Here is a 25,825-nt window from a genome sequence, read left to right on the forward strand (position 1 = left end):
TTTATTCAACACCTCATAAGCATTTTTCCACATTAATACTATCTTTATAGCCATTATTTAAATGGTTGAGTAAGATTTTATTAAGTGGCTTGGTCATAAGCACTTAATTATTTTAGATGGTTAGGTGTTTTAAACCATTATAAACTATGCCATAATTAACATATTTATGCATATTGCTTTTCCTGTATTCAGGATTTCTTTTCTCTAAATTCTCTAAATTCTTTGCTTAACATTTTCAAAGATCAACATATACTTCCAAAATGCATTAACAATGCATGAGAGTGCCACTGCACTTCTGGCAATGGTATCAGCCCTATGCCAACATTTTACCTGGTTTTGTAGAACATAAAGGCCTTAGTTCATATATTGAAATAAGACTACACCTAAGATACTAATTAGCACTCTTTAACTCGGAGCCACTAGGTGGAGCTAAAAATACAAATAAAACAGTACCAATATTTCTCTCATAACACTGTTACTGAAATACTATAGGTTTCTCTTTTAGTGATAATTTTGAAGCATAAGAGATGGAACTTTAGATTAAATTTTAAATATGCAAGTTGAAATCAGGCAGATTTATGAATTCTGTACATGGGACAACTACATTTTTCTAAAAATTTATATGTGTTTCTGTCTTCCCATCTTGAATGAGAAACAATTGAGATAATTTTTAGAGGCAAGTAACTCTTAAAGGAGCCAGTACTAAAGACAGCTGTGCCAGAGAAATAGCAACACCTTATTTAGGTGGAGTTTTTAAGAACATATTTTTTTTAATAGAAATGAGGTATTCTATTTTTATCACAAGAACTGTAGAAAGTAGAGGAAAATCTATGGGCCAATTAATGGTCCAGAAGCAATGACAATTTTTAATAGACAAAACCATTAGGCACGTGTTAACTTACAATGGACCTAAGACCATGCCAGCTGCTGGGAACTTATGGCTCAGGAATTCTGGAACATAGCATTCAATCCTGGATACAAGTGATATTCTACTACTACTCAGAAAAATGCCTTTCCTCTCTTTCTTTCTCAAAAGCTTCTACCCATTGTTCTTTTCTCCAACACACACACACACACACATACAGCCTCAGTACCTTAAAGGACACAAGTGAATTTAGGGATTCTTGTTCTAATATATATGCCAAAGAATAAGTAAAATAAATAAAGCTACATCTAGAAATAATATTTTCAGCCTGACTCTTCATCTGTGTAAAACTGGTTTTACCTTCTCTTTTATAGTAATGCATCAATCTGTACAGTTTCAGACCAGGGATGAATGAATAAAGTATATTCCTGATCCCTTTTCCTTGTCTCTCTCAAGCAATTACTAACGTTTTTTCCTTCACTATCCAAGTTTCTCTCCAAGTTCTTTAGGTACAACTAGGTACACAAAAGAAGTGAGGAAGACGGAGCCAGAGCTATCCTTTTACAATTCAACTGTCTTCACATAACTCCATATCATTCCTCTAGCAATTACTACTTAAGTATATTCCTTTAATATATCACACTCGTTAATTTTAAGGTTCATTACTGAATCAGTAATTTTAAAGAAAAAGAAGACACTACCAAAACTAGAATTAAGGAAATATGGTATTGTGAAAACAATCTAATGTCACCTCTGTCATCACGAAAATATATTTATGAAATGATTTTGATGAAAGCAAATACTGGCACAATTACTTTTTTCTATTACGTATACCTTTTGTTTTAAGAGTGCCTTGCGGAGGGAGACCCTCTGCTCAAGCTCCCGAAGCTCTTGAGCGTGTTGTGCCTCAGCCTGCATTTTGATCTTGCTCTGAAGTTCAGTCAACAGCTCCAGTTCCTGCTGCAGCTGCATTTTCAAAGCCTGGCACTCTGCCTCCTGTGCTTCATCCAAATGCGGCTGAAAGAGAGAAAGAAAACAGATATATCCTCCTGTGAGCTATCTTTTCATGACCTATGGAAAGGAGGAGGTGTAAGTTAAGACAGACTACTCTTCTATAGGGCACAACTGTTCTCTTTTACATCTTGGAGTAAACATCTCTGGAAAAGGAAAACACAGCAACCAATGACGGCATTATAAGAATAAAGCTATCATAAGCTATTTGGATGATGCCTAAATGATCATTATTTTTTAAAGAAAAACATAGAACCTGATTGATATAAGACTGTGAATCTCTTCTCTCCAATGGAAATAACTACAGAACAGGGACAAGCATGCTACAGCTTATGGGCCAAATCTGAACAGCTACCTGATGTTTTGTTTTTGTTTTTCAATAGTCCACTAATTAGGGATGGTTTTTTACATTCTGAAATGGTCACATTTTAAATGGCTATGTAAATACCCACGTAATAACCTCAGTTTTTCCTCCTAAAATATTTACTATCTGGCCCATTAAGAAAAAGTCTGCAAACTTACATAGCAAATATTTTGTACCTGCACTCAAATGTGACCATCTGGATTCCTGATAAAGTACTACTTTTTGAACACTGCTTAACAAAGTTGCTTCTCCAATCTTGATACACAGTTGGTATATGTACTAAACCTCTGCAAGGCACCAGCAGAGAGCCTATGTGGAACCTCATGTCCAAATGTATCAAAGAGAATTACATATACATCATGTATATTTCCAAGCAATGCTGAGAACAAGAAGAATATGGACCACCATCACTATTTCCCAAGGTGCAGCAGAGTTTTCATTTCCAACTTAATATTTCAATTCTTGGGATTTTATTCAGGTGGTGGAAGGAAAGGGGCACTAAATTTGTTTTGCCTACGTAAAATAAACTTACAGCTTGAGTGGAGAGCATTTCATTAATGTTGTGGTCATACTGCTCAGTTAAGATGGCTAAGTTTTGGGTCTGCTTCTCCTTAGGGTTTACTCTTTAGCACCATGAGCAAAAACCTGAAAGTCAGCTAACTAATCTTTCAAAGGTCAAAGAAAAGTTATGAGGCAAGAGAAGGAACAACCCTTCTTGTGGTAATGTAACAGACATGAACTACATAAACATTTTTGAGATAAAATAATTTGAGTTCAGAAACAGAATAACTGGCTTTAAATCACAGGTTAATTACTCTATGAACTCAAGTTTCAACAAAACTTAGTAAGATGAGATATATTTTATAAGGTATACCCATCAAGCCTACAAGTAACAACACTCATTTGCTACACAAAGGCAGAACCTATAGTTGACATTATTTACCTCAATATATACACTGCCAGATATTGAATGGTTGATTGAGTGTGCAAATGCATGTATGACCAAACACTCTTGTTAAGGAACTAGTTCAAACTCTTTGCTCCAATGCTACAAAATCAAATATATACCCTTTTCTGCATTTTACACCAATTGACGTACTAAGTCATAGTCATGTGCCTTTATTCTGTGAAGGGTCAAGAAGTGTCTAGCTAGACAGACAAACTCTTGGTTTAGTTATGCTTAGCACTGCTCTTAAATACTGCCCTTGGTTAATAAAATTCCTCCAAGTTGGCCAGAAATGGAACAATGAAATTTAGAATTTTCTGACTTTGTGTAACAGCCTCCATTCTTTAAAAAACTTTTAAATATTCAAATATATTGCCAAGAAAACTATAGTCACTCCATATCACTAGCTAATGACAAAAAGGAATGCTCTGAAAAATTTTTTCAACAAGATTAATACTTATACCAAGAACAAACTATATTCCTCAATGTTTCACTCAAGTGAAAGCAGGATAAACATGTTCGAGTTGTTTCTTAATCACTCAATACTGACAAAACGTCACCTAATGGCAGATAAACAATAGGTGTTTACCCAAGTTATTCCTCAGAAATGGTGCCCCAATGTCTACAAATACTGTCAGCTTACCTAAGTGTGCAAACTGAAGTCCTCCTATCCCCCTCAAAGTCTTGGAGAAAGTTGGAATAGTTGCAACTATTGAAGTTGAACTATTACTTAGTAAATACAAATTTACCTAAAAAAGTTGCAACTATTACATAAATGAAATGACCTGATGTTAAAATAAAGTCTGTTTTCTCCCAGAAGGGACTAGGGTTACCAAAGGGAAGGAAGGGGTTGGGGAGCGTGGGTGGGGAGGGAGGGAGAAGGGGACTAAGGGGCACTATTATTAGCACTCAATATAGTGGGGTCACGGGGAACGCAGCAAAGCACGGAGAAGACAGTAATGACTATAGTGTCTTACTACGCTGATGGACAGTAACTGCAGTGGGTTGGGGGGGACTTGATAGTATGAGTGAATGTTGAAACCACAATGTTGCTCATGTGAAACCTTCTTAAGATTGTTTATCAGTGATACCTTAATTTTTAAAAAAAGTCTGTTTTGTTCAAATTGTGCAAGTAGATAGATATATACAACTAAGAGGAACATGGTGATTTTCTTTCCCACTAAAGTAACAGAACAATTTCTTTTACGGAAAATCTTGAGCTTATGTATCATGAGAAGGACGCTTTCTATCTGAAGTCTGCCTATGACTGTGAGACATTATTTTTCCCCTTGATTTTTTAACAGTATCTGTGAAAATCAGACTAGTGTCTACAAGCTTTCAAACTGAGAAGGCTGCCACAACAGGGAACAAAAAGGAAGGGCTAAACAGCAAACAACTAACCTCTCCCAAGCCCCAGGGAAATGAAGTCATGTCAGAGTTATGGTCTGACCAAAGACACTAAACAAGCTTTCAGTTTGGTTTACTTCTGGGTGCTGCTCACTTTAAAACTGTAATTCATTTTATAGACATGCTTTAAATATCTTTTGGTGGGAAACCCTACTATGTAACCACTACAAAGACAAAATAAATCTGGAAAATCATTATGAATTCGGATTGTGATAAGCATTAACTAATGACGGTTATGAGGGTAGTCAACGTACGAGCCACTCTGTAAACGATGTTCATTAGCTGTTTTGAACATACAGTAAAGTATAAAATTTTACTTAGATTCACAAGGAAAGGGTGAATCTTAGCTTTGCTTCTGTGTTTTGTTCAGGACAACTTGTATGAATGGAGTTGAATAGGAATCAGAGATACCACTAGGTGTGGTTTAGCTTCTGGTTTGGACACAGATTACTTCTGTGAGTGAATTTCACTTCACTTCAGGAGAGTTATTCAGGTAAGTGTTGTAACCTGATAGTTTTATAGTTAAATTGCCAAAGAGTTTGAAAAAGGGGATAAAGAAGATAGTGTGGAACCGGGGCCTTATTGGATGTAAATACAAGTTTACAATGTGCAGACATACATGTACAGATTAACTGAGGTACTACTGTGGGTGACAACATATATAGTGGGTCATTTTGGGTTTTTGTTTATTAAGATTCATGTGATTATACTTCACATATTCATTACAAGTTATAAAACTAGACAATTCCTTGGAATTGTTAACTCTGGCTGATTTTGGTAGAGGGGGCTGGACCAGGTGGCCTAAAGAACAAGGAGAGGGAAACCTTTAACTTTATAATAAATACACTTTGGCATCTTTTGAATTTTGTATCATATAAATAAATTTCTCTATCAAAGCAAATACAAAATTTAAAGTCCTTTGATATTATATATCACCAACACTTGTCTTTCCTTATTTGTCTACAAGAGAGCATATAATACCTTGCTTCACTCTGATGTACTAATTAAAAAAATACACTCCAACTACACATGCCGTGGTCTTACCTATGTTGCCAAACACAGAAAGAATGGGAGTAACAGTGTGATAATTCCACTATTCCTCTAAAGATGAGTATTGACAATGAAGGGAGACGGGGTAAAAAGGCATTTTTCATTCACTGGTTTCTGTACTAATTAAGAACTTACTGCCTCTTTTGGATACAAATCACATTCAGAGGAAATAAGATTCCAAAAATATAAAACTTGGAACAACAGAGAGAAGCCAGCAGGTTAGTATGTTGATATGTAGATTGTAGTATCAACATTGGACATTCAGATACACTTAAAATGAGAATCTTGAATCTTATTTATGATACTTTCCACAGTTAAGAAGTTCTGGCCATTTTTTGGTACTCTGCTAAGAAATACACAAGCAGAAGCCTCTAGCCATAGACCCTCTACACCAACACTAACCAAACATGCTGAAAATGAAAAGAAAAAAAAGCTTATTCAATTTCTTTATGACAGACATCTGGCTTAGACTTTCACTGTTTACATGATGCCTTTTATCTGTTCTCCTTTGTCAAGAAGCTTAGGCTAAAGGTACCTTCAGACTCTTAGGCTGCTGTCGAACCTGCATGACATGCTTCCGCCTTAGTTCTCGCTCTCTCCGTTTATTACGCTCCAGCTGGTCAGTGAGCTCGGCTTGATGCTGCAGTCTCATCAACTCACAGCGCATCTTCTGCACTGTGTTGAGGTGGCGGAACTCCAGTTCTTGGGTGGATTCATGCTGTCGCAGTAGCATTGCATGCTCTAAATCCTTTTGAGCCTTTCTTTTATTTAATTCCTAATCCATAAAAAAAGACAAAGGTGTAATTTGCTGATGTACAATGCCAGGAGAAAAAAAATCCTAAGAAACAGAATAACCAGGATATATAGATGTAATCCTCTGATTTAATAATGGCTGCACAGTGAATATTAGACTTTTATTACTAGAACTGTAGAAAATGGGCACTTAGTAGTACAACTGCCTTATCTGTTCATTTACTATTTATACTACTTTTAGCAATAAGCTTAAGATATATCAAATCTGTCCTTTCTACTCTGTTTCCGTCATTTATGTTTCCTAATTTTGTATTGAACAGGACTTCTAAGTCATCCTTTGAATTTCTTCAGAGTATACATTCAATTCTATTACATGCAGCATACCCAGTATAGTGCAGTGGTTAAGAACACAAGACTCTAGGGCTAGGCTGCCTGCTTTCTAAATCCTGGCTCTGCTACTGACAAGCAGTGAGTCCTTAGGTTAATTACTTAAACTCTCTGTGCTTCCATTTCATTACTTCTCAAATGGAGACCATAACATAGCTGTTTCATAAAATTAACGTGAGGGTGAAATGAGTTCATAAGTGGAAAGCTGTCAGAATACCTACCTCATGATCAATAAATGTTACTACAATTTTTTTCAGTTTAGAAGATCAAATGTACAACACATACACACATACACTCACACACTCTCTCCCTCTCTTTTTATGTAGAAGGAAGTCAGACGTGCCCCCTTTGCCTCTGCTTTGCCTTCTCCAGGGGCCAACATTTGGTGCATAGGTTTCCCAACCTTCCCCATGCTTATCGTGACACAACTATTACACAAGAACATACAGTTTTAAAATTGAATAACAATATATATTATAGGCATTAATATGCTTCCTTTACCTAAAAATATAATGGACAAATACAGATTTTAAAAAATTTTTATAGGAAGCTTGTGCTTTCTGATGCCATAGTTTTTCTGTTTTTGTTTTATGACAAATTTTCAATAAACATCTACACATGATACACCACATAATTATGTTACTATTTCTTTAGGATAGAATTGTAGAAGCAGATTCAATGGGTAGAAGATACATGCAAATTAAATTGTTAAAGCTGATGAATTATGCTCCAAAATGGCAGTGTCAATTTATTTTCTTACCAACATTGACCACTTTCCCATGCCACTAACTAGGACTTACCAATTTTTTAGACCAATCTTATCTAATTGATGCAATTGTTTTCATTTGAATTTCTTTAATTATTAGTGAATTTGAATAATTATGTTATACTTGAAGTTTATTTTAAGCCACTCTTGGAAATAAATTGATCCATGCTCATAGGTATACCTGATAATGAGAACCGTTGTTTTCATTGGCGTAAGTTTCTACATATTCCCAATGAATAATTTCATGATTATAAAACTATGTTAAATGGTAGTATATACCTTCATGGCACCCATTTCGGAACCCATAAGTTATCTAATTAATTTTCTCATATTTAAAAACTAACAGTTCTTTGATTCATGGAATATATATTTACTTAATACATATTTATTGAATACCTATTATGGGCCAGCCACTAGCTACAAGGCCTGGATATACCTAGCCACTGGATATAAAAGCCCTGAACAGAACCTGGGACTTCATCTAATTTCCATTCTACTTGGGGAGAGAGAGATCCCCATAAAAAGTGTGTGCACGTACGTGTGTGTGTGTGTGTGTGTGTGTGTGTGTGTGTGTGTGTGGTGTGTGAGAGAGAGAGAGAGGAGTGCAAGAATATTTAAAGAAGGGAGGATGATTTGGAGATAAGAATTGAGGAGATATGAAGTGAGGGAGAAGGTGAACTGTGTGGGCTGGGTTTCCAGGGAAGAAGGACTTAGGCAAAGGCAAGCAGAGGTGCTCTAAGGCCCTGAGGGTGGGATGTGACTGACATATTTTCAGGAAGATTCTGATTTCACGCCATTTACACATACCTCCCTGACAAGGTCCTGCTCCAAGTTATGGCACCCAAGTAACAACTTTCTTTTCAAGCGACGGCATTGCAGCTCTAGGTACCGTCTCTGATGCTGAAGAAGATTGGTCTTTTCCTCTTCTTGGAAATGCTGTATGTTCTCTTTCTGCTTTGAAAGCCATTCCTCTTTTTCTTTTCTTGGGGTGCTCTTGTTTTCATTCAGCTCCTGGCAAGATAAAAAACAACTGAGTTCAAAATACATAAAAATTAACTACATGAATATACTATTTGGTAGCTGGTAATCTTCAGTAAAAGTACTTAATTTGTGCCCTCTCTTATGGGCAGGCAGGGCAATGACCTTAAAGGAAGTAGGTACTATTTTTCTGTTTCTGGAGTTATCCATGAAGTAGGACAAGAAAAGAGAAAACATACACTAGAAAACATGCATATTTTTAAGCTTTGCACAGCTATACTTAGGATGACTCGTAGCTTTGAAAGCATGCAATGATTGGTGAATGAAGTAAAACATCTTTCTTTAAAGTCCTCCCCAAAAGGGGAAGAAGACAGTGCTTTCATGTAAAAATCACACATGAGTTAAAATTAAGGTTAAAATATAGTTATGTCTCACTTCTTGGTTTCAACAATAGAAATACTAAGTTTTTGGCAAAGTTAAGGATGGGTTCAGTATAAAAGACCGGAAATTAAATGGAAAATCAACAAAACCAAAGGAAAATAGAGACCTTTTAGAATAGATTTAATATTCAGCACTATAACCACTGAACAAGGCAAGACTATCATCTCACAAACTACCAAAAAAAATGTATTTATACTGGACAAGATGAGAATATTGACAATACATTCAATGATGCAAACCTGAGGATGCTAATTAATACTAGTATATTTCAACCTAAAATGCATCAACCTTGCAGAGAATATAAATCAGCCATCTTTCCTAGGTCTAAGATGATTTTTAGAGACTGTTAACCTATGGTTCTTCATCTGTTGTTCAAGAAAGAAACCAATTATTCATTACTTTCATTGATAAGATATTCAAACACATAAAAATAAAAAACACATAAGTTTGTAGTTCTCAACTCGAGGATGTCAATGAGAAGACAGGGATAATACAGGCATATACAGAATCACTTGGCTATGTTTTTCAAAATCTTTTGCCAAGGAAATTTCCCACCCACAAAGACTATAGTATGTCCCTTCCTCTATACTGATAATAATCATTCTAAATGAACACACACACACACACACAGACATACACAGACACAAAACTACCTTCTAAAAGAAAATGAACTTATTAGACTATGAATTATATGCTTAAAGGATTATCTAAAACAACATATTCATTTATAAAACTAAAACCTGATTTCACTAGGAAACAATAGAACTGCATTTTGTTGGATATTTATTTAGAGTTGGGAATCCTATTTACAATCTTTTCAAATCCCATGTTCTAGTATTGAGTTTAGCTTTTAGATTACAGTAATGGGAATACATAGCAGGTTATATTCTTTAAAGTTGGAAAAATCTTATCAATGAACCTCACTCGGCAGGGCATATATAGCAAGGCTTTGTGCCACCAACGTCCTTAATAAGACTTATATGTCTAATTATAGGTCAAATTCCTACACACAAAAAAGCAATATACCAAAGAGATTATGGTTATTTTATCAAGAGTAATTTATCTGTGTGCTAATAATTAATTACATGGACTAAAAATTTCAGTCCATCAGTCTGTAAAAGAGGGTGTAAACTGGGGAAGTCTTGGTGGGTGGGGAATTTCCTTGGCAAAAGATTTTGAAAAACATAGTCAAATGATTCTTTGTGTATATGCCTGTATTCTCTCTGTCTTCTCATTGACATCCTTCAGTTGAGAACTACCAGTTTATGTGCTTTTTATATTTATGTGTTTGAATATCTTATCCACAAAAGCAATAAAGAATTGGTTTCTTTCTTGAATAACAGGTGAAGAATCATAAGGTCAATAGTCTCCGAAAAATCATCTTATACCTACAAAAGATGGCTGATTTATATTCTCTGCAATATAATAAATATGCTATAGTTGACACATACCATTTTCCTGTCCTGATCACTATCCTGAATAATAATCCCCTTTCAGAAACTGCCTTAGGACAACATGGCTTTCCTCACAGTTAGACTAGATGTGCGATAAAAATAGGTTCAAGAAAGCAGCACATAAAGGGCAAACACACATGAAATCCTGTAGCCATAAAGACATAATTAGCATGCTTTCCTATGAAAGAAAATGGGATGAGAAGAAATGCCTCTTATCCTTCTTCTGTGTTAAAATCAGAATAAGAACAAATTATTGTAATCTAAGCCCAAAGTAAGAAGGTATGATTTACTTTTAAAGGAAGAGATGTATGGCTCTTTTTCACAGATAAAATATTTTTATTTCTAGTGACTCAATGACTTAAGAAGTGCTTAGGAAAGCTACTAAATAATGGCTTTATAAAATAATTCACATTTTCAAGAGATCACTTTTTAGATCCCACTCAACTGAGGATCTCAGCCATTGAAAAGTAATAGGTTATAATCAATGTCCTCACTTAAACTGATATATTGTTAGTGGCCACAAACAAAAGAAAAATTTATCTTAATGGTTCTATGAGTAGATCAATATTGGATATAACCAGTAAGCAGGTAAGTGGCCTGAAAATTTTTATAAAGTAAATACCTCCTTAAGCTGTTCCTTTCGAAGTTTGTATTCTCTCTTCTGGGTCTTCAAAAGGCTATTCAGTTCTTTCTTCTGCTCAGCCTGAATACGTTGCTGAAATTTTTCCACCTCGTTGGACATCACTTTAGCCTATAGGAAAATTTTTAAATGGATCAAATTAGCTAAGTAGATAAGCTTCAAAGCAGCAGTTTAATACACATTAGCAAGGATATTTCCTCCCACCTAAGAATATAAAATCAGTATAATCATTACCAAAACAAGAATATCCAATAAATTATTAACAAGTATTACTCAGCATCCTTATGATTTGAATTTCAGAGAACCACTAAAATGGAACTCATCTTTAAAATGCTGATCTTTTACAGGGTCAGTGTTTTCACCTTTTTTCCCCATTTAAGTGGAGTATGCTGCCCGACACCCCCCACTAATAAAACAAAACAAATGCAATGAAGTTATGACCTTTTATCTAGCTTGACTTGTGTATTAAACAATGTAATACGTTCATCTTCAAATTAAACCCTGACTTTTAATTTGTATTTTAAATAATATGAAAATGTTAAATATTAAATACCTGTATATTATTATTTTATTTCTGATGATACATGCAATAGTTGACCCTTAAACAACGTGGGGATTAGGGGTGCTGACTCCCAACAGAGTAAAAAAATCCTCCTATAACTTTTCATTCCCCAAAAACTTAACTACTAAAAGCGTACTGCTGACTGGCGCCTTACTAACAACGTGAACAGATATTCACACATATTCTGTATGTTGTATAAATTCTATACTGTATTCTGACAATAAAGTTAGAAAAAAGAAAATGATCTTTTAAACTGTCTCCCAAAACCTTTTCCAAGACCTTTATTGAAAAAAGAATGTGTATAAATGGACCTGTGCAGTTCAAACCTATATTATTCGAGGGTGAACTATACATATCCATTGTAGAACATTTAGGAAATACAGAAAAACACAAAGAAGAAAAATCTTGCATGATTTTACCACCCAGAGATAACCAATATAAACATTTTGGTGCATACCCTTCCTAATTTTTTCTAGGCATGTATAGATATTGATATAAATATATAAAACAAATCTAAAATCATGTTGTACATCCTGTTTCATGAATTCCTTTCCTAAAAATGTTAGTATCTACCTGTTTACAAAGTATTCAAGAAAGTACAACACCAAACAGGATTCTAAATATTTCTACATTCTTTCACCAAATTATTTCAAAATCAAATATTCATTTACACCAGAATTCTCTGTTCCTGTGAGAGAGTGATTCTTCTTTTTTTTGCAGGGAAGGGTGAACAGGGTAGCTATAAATGCCCCAGGGCAGACTAGCCAGACATATTTGAAGATATGGTGTAAATTTATTGAGAAGTTTACATTTTACTTGACAACTGTGATTATCAAAATAAATTGAAACTAATGGGACACCAAGGAAATTAGAAACCAGTTTCCACAAAAGACTCCTAAAAAATGCACCTTTATCATACAGTAGAATGATACTTATTTGTAGTAAATAAATGGGCTAAATCTGAATCTGAAACCCTCTTAATTCCTCTTAATTTAACATTCTCTGTATATTACAGTACTCTTCTTCTGATATAAAAATGCTACTATAAATTTAAGGTTTCCAAAAAGTACATAGAGAATGATGAATGTTTTTTTGACACCTAAATCACCTACTAACTGATTTATCAAACTTCTCAGATAACCAAAGTATCCAAGGCCTAGAACAGAATACTTAATGACTTCTTTTTTCATTAAGGTATCATTGATATACACTCTTATGACTGTTTCACATGAAAAATAATGTGGTTACTACATTCACCCACATGTATCATCGAGTTCCCCCCATACCCCATTGCAGTCACTGCCCATCGGTGTTGTAAGATGCCACATCACTACATGTCTTTTCTGTGCTACACTGTCTTCCCCGTGATCCCCCCCACACACCATGTGTACTGATCGTAATAGCCCTCAATGCCCCTCTCCCTCCCTCCTCAACCGCTCTCCTGCTCTCCTCCCCTTTGGTAACTGCTAGTTCCTTCTTGGAGTTTGTGAGTGTGCTGCTTTGTTCCTTCAGTTTTGCTTCATTGTTATACTCCACAAATAAGAGAAATCATTTGGTACTTGTCTTTCTCTCCCTAACTTATTTCACTGAGTGTAATACCGTCTAGCTACATCCATGTTGCTGCAAATGGTAGGATTTGTTTCTTTCTTATGGCTGAATAGTATTCCATTGTGCATATGTACCACTTCTTCTTTATCCATCCATCTACTGATGGACACTTAGGTTGCTTCCATATCTTGGCTGTAGTAAAGAGTGCTGTGATAAACATAGGGGTGCATACGTCTTCTTGAATCTGACTTTTTTCCTCTGGGTAAATTCCTAGGAGTGGACTTCACGGGTCAAATGGAATTTCTATTTTTAGTTTCTGAGGAACCTCCATATTGCTATCCACAATGGTTGAACTAGTTTACATTCCCACTGGCAGTGTAGGAGCGATCCCCTTCCTCTGCATTCTAGCCACCATTTGTTGTTCCTAGTCTTTTTGATGTTGACCATTCTAAATGGTATGAGGTGATATCTCACTGTGCTTTCAATTTGCATTTCCCTGATAATTAGTGATATGGAACATCTTTTCAAGTGCCTCTTGGCCATCTGAATTTCTTCTTTGGAGAAGCGTCTGTTCATATCCTGTGACCATTTTTTAATTGGGTTATTTGCTTTTTGGGTGTTGAGGCATGTGAATGCTTTACATATTTTGGATGTTAGTCACTTGTTGGATATGTTGTTTACAAATATATTCTCCCATACTGTAGGATGCCTTTTTGTTCTACTGATGGTGTCTTTTGCTGTACAGAAGCTTGATGTAGTCCCACTTGTTCATTTTTGCTTTTGTTTCCCTTGCCCAAGGAGATGCATCCAGGAAAAAGTTGCTCATGTTTATATTCAAGAGATTTTACATATGTTGTCTTCTAAGAGTTTTATGGTTTCATGACTTACATTCAGTTCTTTGATCCATTTTGAATTTACTTTTGTGTATGGGGTTAGACAATAATCCAGTTTCATTCTCTTGCATGTAGCTGTCCAGTTTTGCCAACACCAGTTATTGAAGATGCTGTCATTTCCCCATTCTATGTCCATGGCTCCATTATAGTATATTAATTAACCACATTTGCTTGGGTTTATATCTGGGATCCCTAGCCTGTTCTATTGGCCTTTGGGTCTTTCCTTGTGCCAGTACCAAACTGCCTTTGCAGTAGAGGTTGAAGTTGGGGAGCATAATCCGCCCCCTGCTTTATTCTTCCTTCTCATGATTGCTTTGGCTATTTGGGGTCTTCTGTGGTTCCATATGAATTTTAGAACTATTTGATCTTGTTCACTGAAAAATGCTGTTGGCATTTTGATAGGGATTGCACTGAATCGGTAGATTGCTTCAGGCAGGATGGCCATTTTGACAATATTAATTCTTCCTATCCATGAGCAAGGGATGTTATTTCCATTTATTAGTATCTTCTTTTTCTTAAATGTCTTGTAGTATTCAGTGTATAGGTCTTTCACTTCCTTCGTTAGGTTTATCCCTAGGCATTTTATTCTTTTTCATGCAGTTGGGAATGGAATTGTTTTCCTGATTTCTCTTTCTGCTAGTTCATCATTAGTGTATAGGAATGCAAGAGATTTCTGTGTATTAATTTTGTATCCTGCCACTTTGCCGAATTCAGTTCTTAGTACTAGTAGTTTAGGGGTGGATTCTTTAAGATTTTTTATGTATAATATCATGTCATCTGCAAACAGTGACAGTTTAACTTCTTCTTTACCAATCTGAATGCCTTTTATTTCTTTGTGTTGTCTGATTGCTGTGGCTAGGACCACTAGTACTATGTTGAATAAAAGTGGAAAGAGTGGGCATCCTTCTCTTGTTCCCGACTTAGAGGAAAAGCTTTCGGCTTCTCACTGTTAAGTATGATGTTGGCTCTGGGTTTGTCATATGTGGCCTTTACTATGTTGAGGTACTTGCCCTCTATACTCATTTTGTTGATATTTTTTACCATGAATGGATGTTGAATTTTGTCAAGTGCTTTTTCTGCTTCTATGGAGATGATCATGTGCTTTTTGTCCTTATTTTATTTAATGTGGTGGATGATGCTGATGGATTTTCAAATGTTGTACCATCCTTTCATCCCTGGAATAAATTGTACTTGATCATGATAGACGATCTGTTTGATATATTTTTTACTATGATTTTTTTTGAGTGTTTTTGCGTCTATGTTCACCAGAGATACTGGTCTATAATTTTCTTTTTTTGTGGTGTATTTGCCTAATTTTGAAATTAGAGTGATGCTGGCCTCATAGAATGAGGGTGGAAGTATTCCCTCCTTGTCTACTTTTTGGAAAGCTTTAAGGAGGATGGGTATTAGGTCTTCACTAAATGTCTGATAAAATTCAGCAGTGAAGCCATCTGGTCCAAGAGTTTTATTTTTAGGTAGATTTTTATTACCAATTCAGTTTTGCTGCAGCTAATTGATCTGTTCAGATTTTCTGTTCCTTTCTGGGTCTGCCAAGGAAGGTTGTACTTTTCTTGAAAGTTGTTCATTCCTTCTGGGTTATCAAGTTACTCAGCATACAATTCTTCACCGTATTAATTCCTTGTATTTCTGTAGTGCCCATAGTGATTTTTCCTTTCTCATTTCTAGACACTCTTTTTCTTGATAAGTCTGGCTAGGGGTTTTTCTATTTTGCTTATTTTCTCAAAGAACCAGCTCCTGCTTTCATTGATTCTATTGTTTTATTCTTCTCGATTTTATTTCAGCCTGCTCCAATCTTTATTAAGTCCCTCTTCTACTGACTTTGGGCCTCATTTGTTTTGCTTTTTCTAGTTTTGTTAATTGTGAGTTTAGACTGTTCATATCGGATTTTTCTTCTTTCCTGAGGCAGGCCTGTATTGCAATATACTTCCCTCTTAGCACAGCCCTAGCTGCATCCCACAGATTTTGCATTGCTTGATCTATTTTTATTTGGTCATTGATCCATTGATTATTTAGGAGCATGTTGTTAAGCCTCCATGGGTTTGTGGGTCTTTTCGTTTTCTTTAAGTAACTTATTTCTAGTTTCATACCTTTGTGGTCTGAGAAGATGGTTGGTTCAATTTCAATATTTTTGTATTTACTGATGTTCTTTTTTGTAGTTTAGTATATAATCTATTCTTGAAAACGTTCCATGTGCACCTGAGGAGAATGTGTATCCTGCGGCTTTTGGGTGGAGCACTCTGTAGATATCTGTTAGGTCCATCTGTTCTAATGTGTTGCTCAGTGCCTCTGTTTCCTTACTTATTTTCTGTCTGGTTGATCTGTACTTTGGAGTGAGTGGTGTGTTGAAGTCTCCTAAAATGAATGCATTGCATTCTATTTCCTCTTTTAATTCCATTAGTATTTGTTTCACATATGTAGGTGCTCCTGTGTTGGGTGCATAGATATTTATAATGGTTATCTCCTCTTGTTGGACTGACCCCTTTATCATTATGTAATGTCCTCCATTGCTGTTGTGGCTTTCTTTGTTTTGAAGTCTACTTTGTCTGATACAAGTACTGTAACTCCTGCTTTTTTCTCCCTATTGTTTTCATGAAATATCTTTTTCCATCCCTTCACTTTTAGTCTGTGTATGTCTTTGGGTTTGAGGTGAGTCTCTTTTAAGTGGCATATAGATGGGTCTTGCTTTTTTATCCATTCTATTGCCCTGTGTCTTTTGATTGGTGCATTCAGTCCATTTACATTTAGGGTGATTATCAATAGGTATGTACTTATTGCCATTGCAGGCTTTAGATTTGTGGTTACCAAAGGTTCAAGGGAAACTTCCTTACTATCTAAGAGTCTAAACTCACTTAGTGTGCTATTACAAACACAATCTAAAGATTCTTTTTTTTTTCTCCTCCTTTTTCTTCCTCCTCCATTGTTTGTATATTAAGTATTATATTCTGTACTCTTTGTCTATCCCTTAAGCTACTTTGGGATAGTTTAGTTAATTTTGCATTTGCTTAGTAATTAATTGTTCTGCTTTCTTTAATGTGGTTTTATTACCTCTGGTGACAGCTATTTAGCCTTAGGAACACTTCCATCTATAGCAGCCCATCCAAGATACACTGCAGAGACAGTTTGTGGGAGGTAAATACTCTCAGCTTTTGCTTATCTGGAAATTGTTTGATTCCTCCTTCAATGTTAAATGATAATCTTGCCAGGTAGAGTATTCTTGCTTCTGCTTCACTGCATTAAATATATCCTGCCACTCCTTTCTGGCCTGTAAGTTTTCTGCTGAGAAGTCTGATGATAGCCTGATGGGTTTTCCTCTGTATGTGATCTTTTCTCTCTCTCTGGCTTCTTTTAATATTTTGTCCTTATCCTTGATCTTTGCCATTTTAACTATTATATGTTTTGGTGTTGTCTTCCTTGGGTCCCTTGTGTTGGGAGATCTGTGCACCTCCATGGCCTGAGAGACTATCTCCTTCCCCAGATTGGGGAAGTTTTCAGCAATTACCTCCTCAAAGACACTTTCCCTTTTCCTCTCTCTTCTTCTTATGATACCCCTATAATACGAATATTGTTCCGGTTGGATTGGTCAGTTCTCTCAATATTCTTTCATTCCTAGAGATCTTTTTTTCTGTGCCTCAGCTTCTTTGCATTCCTCTTCTTCAATTTTTTTCATTTATCGTCTCCTCCACCATATCTAATCTGCTTTTAAATCCCCACATTGTATTCCGTAATGAATGGATCTCTGTTCTGGATTTGGTCCTGCATTCTTGAGTATTTTTCTGTACCTGCGTGGATGTGTTTATGATTTTTTTTAATCTCTTTTAGGAATATTGATGAGTTCATTTTCACTTGACCTCTTTTCTGGTGTTTTGGGGATTTTTGTTTGAACCAGGTTTCTTTGACATTCCATATTTATATGTGGCACCCTCTAGGACCCTGAAGGCATACACTCTGGAGTTACTTAGCCCGTGGAGTGATGTCAGGGGTCTCAGTGGAGCGGCGCTGGTGACTGGGGGTTGGGAAGAGCTGTTTCCTGCTTCCCGGCTACTGTGCATCTCTCTACAGCCAGACTAGTCGGCTGAACACACAGGTGTAACCCTCTATGCTTTACATTTGTAGCTGCTGTAGGCAGGACCTCCCTCTGGCTGGACTGATGCCAGGGCAGGGGCAGCTGGTTTGTAAGCCAGTGCCAGCCTGCTGGAAGGTGCAGCAGGCTGCATATCATGGTGGAAGGCCTCAGAGCTGTATAGCCAGCCAGGGGGATGGAGTGCCTGAAGTTCCTGAAAAGTTCCCAACCTGCTGGGCAGAGTGCACCTGGACAATTTTGTCTACCTGTCGTTTTTCCTGAGCAGCAGTCCCTGTGCAGTCCTTGCCCATTTAGTAGCCCTCTCACTGTTAGGAAGTCTCTCATACTGCCTGCCTTTCTTTTGTCTCAGATCAGCTGGATGTGAATCCCTGTTTTCCACAACAGCTGGAATCTCAGTCTGTCCAAGTATTCCTCCTGTCTTAGCTTTCCAACCCCACTAATCTCCAGAGCACCATGCAATGTAGGTTCTTGTTCCCACAGCAGATCTCCAGGGCTGGGTGTTCAGCAGTCCTAGGCCTCCACCCCGTCTCCACTCAATTTCTCTTCCTTCTGCCAGTGAGCTGGGGTGGGAGAAGAGTGTGGGTCCCCCCAGATCATGGCTTTGGTATGTTATGTTTTTTGAGGTCTGTTCTTTTCTCCAGGTGTAAGCAGTCTGGTGCTGCCTTCTTTCCTGTTGATCTTTTAGGGTTAGTTGTATTAACAATAGTTTCATATTATATGTGGTTTTGGGAGGAGGCCTCTGTCTCACCTCTCACGTCGTCATCTTTAATCTGATCTACCTGACTTTAACCACTGTTACATGATAAAACTATCAAGGTATCCAGACATAATTCCATATCTACTGGTTCCCGACTCAGCACTTGATATTTTACCTATTATATAAATATTTCTCCCTTTCCCCAATTGATTTGCTTGGTTCTGGGGAACAGATACCCTAACATCAAAATGCCATCTTGGTTAATTTTGAAATAGCCACAAGTTAGAATAAATACATTAGTAATACTGGTCAGCTACCTCTTTTTCCACAGCAGCCTGATGTTTCTTGGTAAGTTTCTTCATTTTGGCAGCAAAGTTGTTACGCTGAGTTTCAACATCTTTCTCTAATCTGAGACGATGCTTATCCATCTCAGCCTTTAGCTTATCTTCCAAAGTCATCAGCTGTTTCTGATGTTGCTGCGTCATCCTCTTACAGTCAGACATGTGTTCTCTGAGCTCATGTTCTGGCATTTCCCTTGTAACCTACAACAATGGAGAGGAAAGAATGAAATAAAGCAAAACGTTTTTCTTTCAAAACCATCTTAGACCAGTCTACTATCAACTAAGTAGATAATTCATGTAGGAGATCCCACTCAATAGCTACTAATAAAATTTCATCTGAAAAAGCAAACAAGCTAGCTGGTTCTAAAATTTAAATGGGAATGTAAAGGACCTAGAATAGCCAAAATTTTGAGGGGATATGAAAAGTTGGTAGATTTAAATTCGGTAATCAAAACAGTGTGGTATTGGTATAAGGACACGCTGAATAGAGCAAAGGAACACAGTGAAATCTGGAAACAGACCCACATATATTCAGTGAATTGATTTACTACCAAAAAGTCAAGTTAATTCAAAGAGGAAAGGAAAGTGTTTTTAACAAATCCTGCTGTAACAACTGGTTCTCTGTATTCAAAATAAATAAATGCTTAATCATGGTATACAAGGAAATTAATTTGTAAAGAGTCACTTGACATAAACCTAAAATCCAGAATCAGAGAGCAGGAGAAAACACAGAATATTGTCATGACCTTGGGGTCAGCAAATATTTCTTGGGTAGGACACAAAAAACACTGATTGTAATGAAAAAAATGTACAAACTGGATTCTTGAACAGAGGCAAAATTCACATAATGTAAGATTAATCATTTAAGATGAACAATTCAGTAGCACTTAGTATATTCATGATATTCTGCAACCACTGCCCCATTATAAAGAAAAAAATGCACAAACTGGATTCTTAGAGACAAAATTTACATAATGTATGATTAATCATTTAAAATAATTCAATAGTATTTACTATATTCATGATGTTCTGCAAGACTGCCTGTATCTAGTTACAAAACATATATAATACTTCAGAAGAAAACCCTGTATGTTTTAAGCAGTTGCTCCCCCATCTCCCCTTCTGGTAACCACCAATCTATTTTCTGTCTACGGATTTATGTATTTTGGATGTTTCATATAATACATGAACTGTTGTATCTGGCTTCTTTCACCTAGCATGTTTCCAAGGTTCATCCATATTGTATAGGATGTAACAGTACTACGTTTCTTTTTATAGCTGAATAATATTCCACTCTATGCCCATACTGTCATTTGTTTATCCATTTATTTGTCGCTGGACCTCTGTGTTGTTTCCACCTTTTGGCTATTGTGAATACTGCTTTTATGAACATTTGTGTATATGCATTTGTTTAAGTACCTGCTTTCAATTGTTTTGGGTATATATCTAGGAGTAGAATTGCTGAGTCATGGGGAAATGCTATGTTTAACTTTTTGAGAAATCATCAACTGTTTACCACAGCAGCTGACATTTTACATTCTTACCAGCAATATATAGCAGGAGTTCCAATTTCTCCATGTGCTCCCTAGTTGTTATTTTCCATCTTTGTTTTTGTTTTTCTCTCTTAATAGCTAGCCATCTAACAAAACAGCAGCAGACTTACAGAGTCCAAGAAGGGACTAGCAGTTACCAAAGGGAAAGGGGTGGGAAGGGTGGGTGGAAAGGGAGGGAGAAGAGGATTAAGGGGCATTATGATTAGTACACATAGTGTAGAGGGGGGAGACGGGGAAGGCAGTAATAGCACAGAGAAGACAAGCAGTGATTCTGTAGCATCTTACTACGCTGATGGACAGTGACTTCAATGGGGTGTTAGGTGGGAACTCAATAGAATGGGTAAATGTAGTAACCAGTGTTGCTCATGTGAAACCTTCATAAGATTGTATATCAATGATACCTTACCAACAACAAAAAAATAGCTGGCCATCCTAGTGGCTATAAGGTAGTACTCATTGTAGTTTTGATTTGCGTTTCCCTAATGACTAATTATATTGAGTATTTTTTCATGTGCTGTTGGCCATTTGTATATATTCTCTGGATAAGTGTCTATTCAAGTCTTTAACACATTTTTTTAAATTGAGGTATAGTTTATATATTAATTTGAATAGTTTTTTGGTGGAGTCTTTAGGGCTTTTTTTATGTAGTATCAGGTCATCTCCAAACAATGACAATTTCACTTCTTCCTTACCAGTGTGGGTGTCTTTATTTCTTTTTCTTGCCTGATAATGTAGCTAGGACTTCCAATACTCTGTTGAATAAAAGTGTTGTGAGTAGGCATCCTTGTCTTATTCCTGATTTTAGAGGAAAAGTTTTTAGCTTTTTCATGGCCTTTACTCATTTTTAGTGGGTTGTTTGAATTGGATTTTAAAACTAAAAATTTTAATTTATCACAGATGGAGAAAAAATATTTGCAGGACATATCTGAGATAAAATACCTGTATGTTTCTTATGAAAGTCAAACACACATATGCCCTATGTATGACTCAGCCATTTTATCCTATGTGTTTGTCACAGAAATTAAAACATCATGTTCAAAGACATGTACATGTTTGTAGCATCTTACTATGCTGATGGACAGCGACTGTACTGGGGTATGTGGTGGGGACTTGGTAATAGGGGGAGTCTAGTAACTATAGTGTTGCTCATGTAATTGCACATTAATGATACCAAAATAATAAAATAAATAAATAAAAATATTTATTTCATCTTCCACTTGCCCCTTAGCAACCTCTAATCTATGAATTTGCCTATTTTAGATATTTCGTATAAGTGGAATTCTAATAATATTTGTCCTTTTGTGTCTGGTTTATATCACTTAGCATTTTTTCAAGGTTCACTCACATTGTAGCATATATTAGAATGCCGTTCCTTTTCACAGCTGAATAATAATCCATTGTAGATACACACACACACACACACACACACACACACACACACACACACACACACACTGGTTTGTTTATCCATTCATGTGTTGATGAACACTTGGGTTGTTTCCATCTTTTAGCTATTGGGCCTAGTAACTTTTGGTAATACTGAAAGCAGTGAAGTTAAAAAGGAAGCATTCCTATCAATTGTGAAAAGGAGTTACCTGACCTTCCAATGTTTTCAAGAAAATTTAATATCTTACATGTGAAAGTGTAGCAAACATCCACATTTCCTAAACTGAGAAGTTGTAATTTTCTACAATTACACCCACTTTTATTTTTTAAATGTAAACATTATGGAAAACGCAACAATCACTTTTCATTAGCACCCACCGTAAACCTTTCTCCATGTCCCAAAGGCAACCATTATCATTAATATCATGTTGTATACTTACTATTTTTAAATACCTTCGTTTTCATCTAAGTAACTTCAAATAATACATTATATGGTATTTATTTATTCTAAGATTTAAAAAATATTCTTTTTGCATTCTCAAAACATGTTTCCTAAATGCAGACATTAAACTGGGAATTAAAAAGCCTTTTGCCATTTTAAATTAAGTTGCCTAAAATTATGTTCCAAACTTATGATACATCAAAGGAAAAAAAAAAAACCCCAAACTCTTAAACTAACCAGACTAGGAAAATTAGTTATCAAAGTTGAAATTTTTTTCACTGAAATCCAAATACTCACAGATTTTGGACAGATGGCAAAATTATTAGACATGACTGTGTGGATTCCCTCCATCACGTGTAGCTCATTCTTGTTATCTGAGGCATCTGGAAGAATGTTAACCCTACCGCTTTGACTCCTGGTCCTGTTGGACATATGGGGAATAGACTGATGACTTCCAATATTATCCACTGCTCCTGTCTGTCCAACATCGTTATCTTGGTCCTGAGGGAAAAGAGTATTAGATTCAAATATCTTTATCTCCTGAATTCTTGATTATTAGCACCTAGCACACCACTTGGCGCACACAGTCTTCAGAATGTTAGTGGTCTATTTTGAGAACTTCCTTGTATTTGCCAAGACCAGAAAGTTTATCAGTTGTTAGTTGACAGATTAAAAAAATGACCAACAAGTAAATACCAAAAAGCCCAACCATGTGAAAAAGCTAATCAATTCAGTTATTTCCAAAGTGTAGTCTTTTCTCTAAAATTTTTGACATTATTTTGAAATCCATTTCTACTACACATCTCATGGGGCATACACAGGTATACATGGGATATATACTGCTTTCTCAATGATTCCAATGGTGAAAACAAACCCCAACCTCTTTTTTTAATCCTATAAACATCCCTTTTAGTTATTTTTTATTGAAGCCTTTTATATTTCTTTTCTTCTCAGAATATAGTCTTTGGCCTAAACTTCTTCCACTAAGTAATTTAATATTAATTTCTATCTATTTTTATGTAAAATTAAAAATTGTATATATATTTGATCATAATTAGAAGACTGTTCTTCCCAAGAAACCCGGCAGACTTTGGTATCTGGGCACCAATATTACAGTCTTACCATACCAAAACTCTTTAAGATATGCAGAATAATAAATACAGACCCATGGTATATGGAGGATCTTTTCTTACATCCACAGCCATAAAAAGTTGCTGTTATTCTAATGTTTAATGACATTAGAATTTTATTAATTTCACTTTACTAAAGTATTTCATATACCTAAAATAGCCCCAGTTTTCTAGTGACTACTGTTAGAACTAAAAAACAATATCAAAAATACCAAAGCTGTATGTAAGAAAGTCTTCTATTTTATAGTTCATTAATTATGTAGTGTTATTAAAAAGAAAAGTAACTACTACTCCTGTTTTCAGAATGCAGGGATCTTTCTCAATAGAAACCAATAAAAAAATCAAAGCTTTGGCATTGGGACATGAACAAAGAAAACAGAAAATACTTGGACTAAAAAAGATAGCTCCACAAATCATAAGCTTTATATTTTCCTTTGAGGAAGTTCTGTAACATTTCTACTGCAAATTTGGAAACATGGCAACATGGAAACAACTTGGTCTGAAGAGTAATATATGAATCCAAACCCATATGCTTCTACAGTAAGTTAGTTAACCACTCTGAGCCTTACTTTACTTACCTATAAAAAGAGTATTTTAGAACCATGTAGAGGAATGAATCCCTATACACAACTGAAAAGAATGAAGTGTTCTTAGTAACAGAATAAGAATCCTTGGTAATTTTTTCCCCCAGGATAAATTTAGCTAAGTCACCTGTTCTATTTATTCTATTTATTTATTTATTTTTAAAAAAGCAAGAAATTTCCAATTTAATATACATTTATCAGACATTACACAAAAGGCACTGGGGGAAAGGTTTATACAATAAACAAGATAAGGAGAATGGTTGGTAATTCTAATGACTTCTCTGTGAGCACCGTCAACTTCTAAAGCCTGTAATTTCAGATACTTCCAAAAGCGTGTCCCATGCCATCAGACAATCAGGCAAAAAAGTGTTCAGCAGACCAGAATTTTGAAAGGGACTAGATTAAATAAAAGTTGAACAGGTTTCTCTAATAAAAAGACTTCACAGAGCTTTACTATGCTAATGTACACTACCAAGAGTTTGGTTTAAAGAATGCAAAACCTTTTTCTCCACCTGGGACTTTAGAGAATCACTGTGAAGACACAATCTGGAAACCACTGATATAAAAGATTCTTGGCAAGAAAAGTTCCATAAGGAAAGAAGCCAATAAAGAGACCCCAATACTTGAGCCGTTTCTAAGTTATTACCTTTTCGTCCTGTGCTTCTACTGCTGGCCCTTTTTGTGCCTCCTGGGAAAGGACCTTCTTCGTCTTTCGATTGTACAGATTGTCCAGCACTCTTTTTTTTTCATCCTTTGCCCTTTGAAGGAGATCTATTAACACTGTTGTAGGGTGCTCCCGAAGCACAAACCGGTGCTGGTTAAGAGTAGAAGGCAAAAGTCAGGTTGAGACCTATATATTTTTTCATTCAGAACAAATGAATCCCTTCTTGGACCCTAGAGTTACTATCCTAAATAATTATAGATAATGCATGTAATCTATGGTTATCTAATTCTATGCTTTTTACTTCTTATATTTATAAAATTTAATTTACATGTATACACTCTGTGCCCACATAACTTCCCCTGTACTTTTTATGAAAACTTTGAACATGACAACTTTGTTGGCCAAATGAAAATGCAGAGTTGAAATAATCAGAGTCTAAGTAAACATTAAGAATTAAGTCCAATTAGAGCCCTAAGTAGACGCTTACAAATTCTTAGAACTGGTTTCATAGAGGAGACACTATCAGTTCTGAATTACATTAGATTTCAACAGGAATGTATTTACTGATGGTGAATTACGTAACATACTACCTTGGGTATAATGGGTTCCTTTATGTTGCTTAAATGAAACTTCATAAAACACTAGCAGTTGATTAAAAGATGTTATGTATTAGTGATTTTTACCATTAATATTTAATAAGGCTTAATATCAAATACAGAAAAGTAGAAAGAACAATTCTACTATAAGATTATCATTGTTACATTTGGTATTTTTTGGACATTTATGTCTTCTCAGAAATTTTCCGTGTATAGATTTTGTTTTGTAGTTAGCACACAGATTGCAGAAAGATGACTTGTGCAC

The 25,825-nt window shown here is 35.7% G+C and overlaps 1 protein-coding gene and 1 non-coding gene across 22 annotated transcripts in view; one reads left to right on the top strand and one right to left on the bottom strand.

Annotated features, from left to right (window-relative positions):
- Nucleotides 1–25,825, top strand: part of LOC108400206 (WASH complex subunit 5) — a 109,294-nt gene that overhangs the window by 33,417 nt on the left and 50,052 nt on the right. For 3 of the 19 annotated variants that reach the window (XR_012128066.1, XR_012128064.1, XR_012128065.1), the window contains exon 3: nucleotides 4,964–5,086. The exons of 11 other annotated variants lie outside the window; for them this stretch is intronic. This is a non-coding gene — a transcript (WASH complex subunit 5). Of the gene's footprint in view, nucleotides 1–4,490; nucleotides 4,943–4,963; nucleotides 6,169–25,825 lie in introns of those variants that run through there. 5 more of the 19 variants (XR_012128079.1, XR_012128073.1, XR_012128063.1 and 2 more) reach the window with 5 other exon arrangements.
- The window catches only part of LOC108391900 (serine/threonine-protein kinase TAO1-like), a 112,051-nt gene that overhangs the window by 22,807 nt on the left and 63,419 nt on the right, over nucleotides 1–25,825 (bottom strand). For all 3 annotated transcript variants that reach the window (XM_073229308.1, XM_073229306.1, XM_073229307.1), the window contains exons 11-17: nucleotides 24,947–25,114; nucleotides 22,884–23,087; nucleotides 19,182–19,406; nucleotides 11,045–11,173; nucleotides 8,357–8,560; nucleotides 6,179–6,418; nucleotides 1,700–1,882 (exon numbers count right to left, since the gene is read on the bottom strand). In XM_073229308.1, the coding sequence (XP_073085409.1) occupies nucleotides 1,700–1,882; nucleotides 6,179–6,418; nucleotides 8,357–8,560; nucleotides 11,045–11,173; nucleotides 19,182–19,406; nucleotides 22,884–23,087; nucleotides 24,947–25,114 (1,353 nt within the window). The remainder of the gene's footprint in view (nucleotides 1–1,699; nucleotides 1,883–6,178; nucleotides 6,419–8,356; nucleotides 8,561–11,044; nucleotides 11,174–19,181; nucleotides 19,407–22,883; nucleotides 23,088–24,946; nucleotides 25,115–25,825) is intronic.

This window comes from Manis javanica, chromosome 2 (genome assembly GCF_040802235.1).
Source record: "Manis javanica isolate MJ-LG chromosome 2, MJ_LKY, whole genome shotgun sequence".
In the NCBI taxonomy this organism is placed as follows: domain Eukaryota; kingdom Metazoa; phylum Chordata; class Mammalia; order Pholidota; family Manidae; genus Manis; species Manis javanica.